General features: G+C 51.4%; 1 protein-coding gene across 1 annotated transcript in view; it reads right to left on the reverse strand.

The window, feature by feature from the left end:
- Nucleotides 1–6,901, reverse strand: part of LOC102727806 (triple functional domain protein) — a 20,898-nt gene extending 13,997 nt beyond the window's left edge. Inside the window, exons 1-3 of the mRNA XM_081825898.1 lie at nt 6,373–6,901; nt 4,269–4,446; nt 1,235–2,055 (exon numbers count right to left, since the gene is read on the reverse strand). Coding sequence (XP_081682024.1) covers nt 1,235–2,055; nt 4,269–4,446; nt 6,373–6,405 — 1,032 coding nt within the window. The 5' untranslated portion in view covers nt 6,406–6,901. The remainder of the gene's footprint in view (nt 1–1,234; nt 2,056–4,268; nt 4,447–6,372) is intronic.
- Nucleotides 6,902–7,037: the final 136 nt, after the last annotated feature.

Here is a 7,037-nt window from a genome sequence, read left to right on the forward strand (position 1 = left end):
CAGGCTACCGTGGAGGCCACTGTAAGGCACCCACAAAGAGGAGGACACTGGTCACAGCCACTGCCTTATTTGTGCAAATAAGAGTCAAGGGCAAATAAATGTACCAAGACCCATTTCCTAATTTCTTCCTCAATTAAATATAAAGATTGAGTTTAACAAAATACGTAACAAATAGGAAAAAAGAGAAAGCCACGTCAACCCAAACAAGGCATTAACGGAAGTCCAGAAAAAAGAAGAGAGACATGCAAAAGCCAGATATGTTTTCATAAAGAGAGACACAGACCCTTTTAGGGAAATGTATTTAAAAATTTATAAAGCGATCAAACATACACTCGTTAGAACAGTTCTATTCCCTCACGCATGCCTTTAGGAAAAGTGTTAAAGGTCAGGCCATCTGCCATGTAGGAAAACAGCTGGGTAGGATAGTGAGGAAGCCACAAAATGGGGGAGAAACCCACCACAGCAACCTTTCTGCTTGAGGACACAACATAGCTGACGGGCAAGAGGAGGCCGAGGAAGCCCGAAGCGCCTGCAGCGCGCCCCCTGCTGGACAGAAGGCAGGACGCTCCCGGCCGCCGGCAGGAGCCCGAGCTCCAGAGGCCCTACAGCAGTCTCTTCCAGAGTGAAACTTGGGGGGAAGCAAGTATTTCCACTGGAGAGATTTCTTCCCCCCATTTTGTCTGCTTAGTTTGCTGTGAGTTGCTGTTGGAAGTTTTCTTGAGGGATTTTTTTTTTTCCAGCAGATGAGTCAAAAATGCTGCAAAGATAATTTAAGGCATAAAAGAGCACAACCAAGCGATGAGCAAAAAGCTTAAAGTGTACAGATTCCAACTTAAATAGGAGGTAAACAGCAGGGACACTGACCCCTCTAAAAAAAGGTGTGGGAGGAAGACAGGGGTAAAAAGGAAGTTCCAAGATACTCTGCTGGTCAGAGAGTGTGAAAGACGCACTGGCGCTGCCTTCGAAGGTTAACGATCTGGCTTCCCGGATTAAGGAGACACACACAAAGCAAGGAGCGAGTTAGTAGAGACGAGAGCAGCGCTGTCCCCGCGGCAGGAGGGGTTAGAAGGCGCCCGGTCCGCGGGCTCCGGGCCGGAGAGCTGACCACTGCAGGCGGCGCCGGCCGGAGAGCCAGGAGTTAGTAGGAGGAGAGCGGCGGCCACGGGGAGGTTTAGAAGAGCTGGCGGGACAGAGGCAGTGGGGCAGGCGGGCGCAGGCTGCCGGGCGTTCTTACCCCGTTGCTCTGGGTGGACTGCACGGACTGCTCGCTGGCCGAGGAGCACGTGCTCATGCGGTCCGTGTCCTTGCCGGGGGCCGCATGGCGCTGCGCCTGCCGCTGGAGGGAGTCACTGTCCCCCGGGAAGGTGAAGGAGCCCGGCCGGCTGGCGGGGGAGGCGGGGATGGAGCTCCAGAAGGAGCCCCCCTTCTGCAGGGGGCTGCTGGGGGGAAAGGGCTCCTTGCCGATCGGAGAAGGGAACGCGCTGGCCACAGGAGAGTTCAGAGGCGAGAGGGCCCCGGGCCTGGGCTTTCCCAGGGGCAGCGAGCCCAGGCTGCTCCGCGAGCGGCTGTCCTCCGGGTTGGCCCGTGCCTCCTTGGCGTCCGCATCGCGGCCGGCGCCTGCTGCGGCACTCCCCGAGGACTTCCTGGGGCTCTCAATGACCTTCATCTTGGGGATGCGCTCGGCGGCGTCTTGCTCGGGGCCTTCGGGCTCTCCCGGGGCCCGCCTGCCGGGCTGGCCGAGGCCGGCCTCCGGGGCGGGGCTGCTGCCGGGAAGGGGCGGTGCAGGGCCGGGAGTGGACATACCTGACATCTTGTCTGCCTCTGCCTGGCTCGAGGCTGCAGAGGAGACCAGCACGGGGGAGTGGTGTCTGACAGGCTGGGGGATCCGGGAGGGTCTGCTTCTGCTCGAGCTGGGGAGGCCGCTGCAGCTGCCGGGGCCGCCGCTGGGGTTGCCGCCTCCGCCGCTGGGGGCCCCGCCGCCGCCGCCGCCCCCGCCACCCCCGCCGCCGCCGCCCCCGCTGTGGTTCCTCTGATACTCGATTGGTGATGTCAAGGCTGTAAATAAGGGGAGACAGAGAGGAGGCAGTCAGGGAACCAAGAAAAAACAGCCTCACCAGGCAAAGGAGAAAGGCACAGAATGGCATCAAAAGGACATCCTGGTCCTGAATGCTCCCCCTCCCCAGTCAAGTGGAGGCTCATCCACGCCACTTCTAACCATCACGACCTTTAAGCTCCCACCTATCTTGGAAGCAGCAGACTGACACCATCCATCATCAGTACAGGAAAAGGCAAAGGTCTTAAATGCTACCCTTCTGTTGATGAACAGCTGACCCGGGGGGTGCGCCTGTGTGAGTGGCTGGGGGGCAGAGAAGGCCGAGGAAGGACAGAGTGCATGAGGACGAGGGTGTCGCCGACTTTACCAGCCTGGGAGCAGCAAGCAGAGCTTCTGCATCCCCGCCCAGGGGAAGAGGCCTACTGCCCGTGTGGGAGAATCCCAGACAGCAGCTGGCTCCCATGGAGTGGGAAAGCTCAGTCCAGCTGCCACAAAGGTCTTCTTTCAACCCGAGAGCAGTCAGGCAAAGAAGAACCTGGCTGGGAGTTAAGGAATCCCTTGGTTTCCCTGCAGGCTCGCAGGAAGGCAGTGTTAGGGACCACCTCTGCTGTGCAGATTTGGCATAAGAGACAAGGGAAGGTAAAGAGCTCCACAAAGACCCCGGCGGGGCATGTAGCTGGACCATCTCTCGACTCCAGGGATATAGTTTATATGTAGTCATCTGCAGGAAACCGAGGGAAAAATACCAAATAAGATACGGGGAAATATCACAAAATTTTAAAGTGTTAAAACCTTTGAGAAATACAACAATTAGGCAGAACCCCTTCCTGCCTGGGAGACGTCAGGCAGGTGTGAACAAGCACTTTGGAGCCAAATGACATTTTATGAAGTCTGTCCTGGCCATGGCCTCTTACTGGAACAAGGGGCAAGAGGGAAGGGTGTCACATGCCCAGAGCTCCCACGCTATTCCTGATGGTGCTCAATCCTCTGGAATCGGTCCTTTATGTAGATTGAGGATGTCTAGTAAAGTTTCACAGCATGGCCTATTCAGGCCTCCAGTTTGGGAGGCAGTTCATTTTATTTTAAAGATGGTAAAGAGATTTCCCAACAGTTGCATGCTATGGATGGGCATTTAATGCATCACTTCAGAACAGGACCCTTAAAGAGGCCTGCACTGGCTCATTGTTATGGGAGCAAAACTTTTTTCTACATTCGCAAGGACTGTCCCCCGGCCCCTACTAGCCCCACGTATCAAATTCCAACAACAGATGTAAAAAATGATCAGTCTTGCTTAACACCCAGGCAGCTGACCACCCCTTGGCCCCAAATGCCTTGCCCTTGATTTTTCACTGAATGCCTGTGTTCCTGGCTCTTGAATGTCATGCGAGGTGTGAAGGTGGTTTTACGGTGACAAAGAAATGACAACATCCTATTGGACTGGGGCACAGACAAAGAATATGGACATGGAGAAAAGGACAAAGAGAAGACATTAAATGAGTTATCCAGCTTCTGGCTGAATTCTCGGAGCTCTTCAATGATGGCCAAGTTAGAAGCAGAGTCAAAGGTGGCCATCACAAAGGGAAGCAGGCAGTTTTAGGTCACCCACATAATGAGTCAAAGGAGTTAGTTATCTAAACCGTAAAGTCAGTATGGTCACTCTCCTTGTGAAGAAGACACAGCCCCTAAGGTGCTCTGCAGCTCCCTGTCATCACTCATGTCATGGAAGCTGGGAAGGAAAAATATAGGTCTTGTTTTCTAAAGGAGTTAGGAGTATGGATGAGCAATGTGAGCGAACAAAAATTTCAAAGGTGCACTTCTGTCAGCTGCCTCAGTTTTTCTCAAGCATTCCCTTCCCAGGACAGGGCTCCAAGGCACAAGCGGTGGAAGAGACCGTGTGGGACACGTGCTGGGGGCGACGGCATGCTGGAAACCTTGACTCTTCCAGGAAGAATTTGTGGGACTTTAAGTAACTTACTGATCCACCCTGTGCCTCAGCTTCCTCATCTGTAAAATGGGCTAACAGTGGTACTCGCCACCAGGGGTTGTTGTGAAAAGGAACTGAAGTAATACACAAGTGCTTATTAGGACAGAGCCTGAAACGCAGTCTGTGCTAAATATGTCTTGTCATTATGAGCAGGATGCAACAGGAGAGAGAAGAGAAACAGAAACGTGTACCTCAGGCAAAACACACACCCAGTAACAGAACATACATTACCATTTAAAAAATTGCGCTGGTTTTCTAAAATTTGGTTGATTTCATGGATCCATGTTTGCCGGACACTTGGACTGGATGAATGCAAAATGAAGGTCTCCACCACACCCCCCGTCCTTGATGTCAGAGCAAATTTACACGGATCATTTTCCACATTTTCCTCCAGGCAAAGGCAACTCACCTTAAAAAAATTAAAGCATTATTCACAATGGCCAAAAGGTGACCCAAGTGTCTGTTGATTAATGGATGGATAAAGAAAATGTGGTCTCTGGAATGAGTAATGGAATATTATTCAGCCTTAAAAACGAAAGATAGTTGACATATGCCACAGCATGGATGAACCTCGAGGATGTAATGCTCAGTGAAATAAGCCAGTCCCAAGAAGACAAATACTGTTAATGATTTTCTTGTAGATGAAGTAAGTACCTTGAGGGGTCATATTCACAGAGCTAGAGAGTGGAATGGTGGGTGCCAGGGGCTGGTGGGAGGGGGGATGGGGAGTGGTTGTTTCAAGAGCACAGAATTTTGGTTTTGCAAGGTAAGGAGAGTTCCGGAGGTGGACGGGTGGTGATGGCTGCCCAACAATGTGAATGTACTTAATGCCGCTGAGCTGCACACAGAAAAATGGTTGAGATGGTGAATTTATGTGTATTTTACTACAATAAAAACTAAAGCACATTTATTCCCACCGGTCAGGTGCAGTGTAAAGTTCATCCCACGTCAAAGTTGAAACAACCAGTCTTGAGCTGTCATTTTTACTGCCTCGGAAATCATTATCTTGAAGGTTTTCAATGGTTTTTTAAACTCAGGGATGAGGGGATTACCAGGAATTTAACTAATAACGTGAATATTAAACTAGAAACATGGGCCTGGGAATTACCGGATTTCAGACTCCATTATGATGAGCCAGTGTCTGTGTAACCCTCCCTTTCCTGCCCCAGGAATAAAAGGAGACTATTTAAAATACCTTTACTGTTCATAGGGCATGTGCTATGAAGTTATATGTGCTTTCACATGTGGGATAGTTTTACAGAAGCAAGAACATAGAATTTCTAAGCTGCTGGAATGGAGTGGAGACGTCTGTCAGGAGACTTCTGGAAGAACGGGTAAGACGTCCTGTAAGATGTATGGCGGGTGCAGAATGACAACCTGGGGGCCTCCAATGGCCTGGGGGGGAGGGCTGGAGGATGGTGGGAGAGAGGAGGGGCCTGCAGTTTCATGGAGCCCAGCTCGAGTGCCTCCCTAGGTCCTGTTGGGCAAAAGAGCCTCCCCCAGCCCGGAGCGGGAGGAAGTAGGAAGGCTGCTGCAGGTGGCCAACAGAAGCCTGACGGGGAGCGGGATGGTGCGGTGTCCCACCCATGTGCTGAGACCTTAGGGCTCAGAGGGCCTAAGAGGGTTCCCGTCCCTGTCCCCGACAGGGAGCCCAGTAGCCCAGGGTAAGAGGCCCTAACACAGGGAAGCACACCTCCCTTCAGAGCTCAGGGCCCGCACGGCTGCAGAGGTGGGAAGAGCAGGGATGGAGAGGAGGGTTGGGCAAGCTGCATCTCCCAGGGACCTTCTGCTGAGACCTCAAGCTCCCTCCTCTGCTTTTTTCTATCTGGCCCTTGGTTTGTCCCATTTACAGGACTCAGGGCCATTTGCAATTATTTTGTCTGGTTACTTGTGTTTCTCTTCCATCAGACAACAAGCTATTTGAGGGCATGGACTGCCTGTCTGGTCTACCCCCGCGGCCCCATGCCGAGCACTGAGCACTCAGTGTGTCCGCATTGAGTGGAGGAGAATAAGACAGTGGGAAAGCTTTCTGCTCTGGTCTTATGACAGTTATCCAAATCTGTGTCCCTTAAGTTGTACGTGGTCCTAGGAAAGGGGGTACACAAAAACTAACAAAGACAAAATCTTCTCATCATGGTCACACAGAGATGTGTGCAAGCCATCAGCCACTTCAGAATGCAGGCAGTACAGGGATGGAATGAACTTTTAAAAGTTCTAAAATGTCTTAGGCAGTTTTCTAAATATTTAATAAACAAAGGATCAGGACATGTCATTGCTGAAAAGGAAACCGTTTATCCGCATGACAGGTACGTGCATCAGCACAAACACACATTACCTTGATGCTGTTCTTAAACAGGAATCCTGGCATCGAGAAGCCCTTTTTTTTATCAAGTGGTTCACTGAAAATGACGATCTGCTCAAAGAGGAAAACCCGCCTCTCTTTACAGCGAGGCAGAAGTCCCGAGTCTTGGTCTGTGACCAAGAATGTGTCCTGCAAGAGCAGCTTGCCCTGGGCAACAATTTTACCCTAAAAGGGGGGGCAAAAGAAGAGGAGAGAACATTTCATTCTAAGTCAAAATATCTGTTTTGTTCTTTTTTTTTTCTTGTTCCCACAGAATGTGTTTTTCTTCTTTTAATTTATAGAGCTTAAAAATTTCATTTATTGTAATGAGTTCTTAGCCCCAGATGGGATAATCATCTAGATAAAATTCTTGCCAAACTCTGTGTATGTCTCTGGCCTCAGTTATAATCAAAGACAAAATGGGTTGAAAGTGTGTAGTTCACACTGGAGCAGGTTCTCGAGGCACAGACCCTGGGCCCAGCTGTGTCGGCGCCCCGGCAGGACCATTAGAAATGCACAGGGAGGGCGCCTGGGTGGCTCAGTTGGTTAAGCGACTGCCTTCAGCTCAGGTCATGATCCTGGAGTCCCGGGATCGAGTCCCGCATCGGGCTCCCTGCTCGGCAGGGAGTCTGCTTCTCCCTCTGACCCTCCTCCCTCTC

This window comes from Leptonychotes weddellii, chromosome 7 (genome assembly GCF_054177405.1).
Source record: "Leptonychotes weddellii isolate Sample4059 chromosome 7, ASM5417740v2, whole genome shotgun sequence".
NCBI classification, from domain to species: Eukaryota; Metazoa; Chordata; class Mammalia; order Carnivora; family Phocidae; genus Leptonychotes; species Leptonychotes weddellii.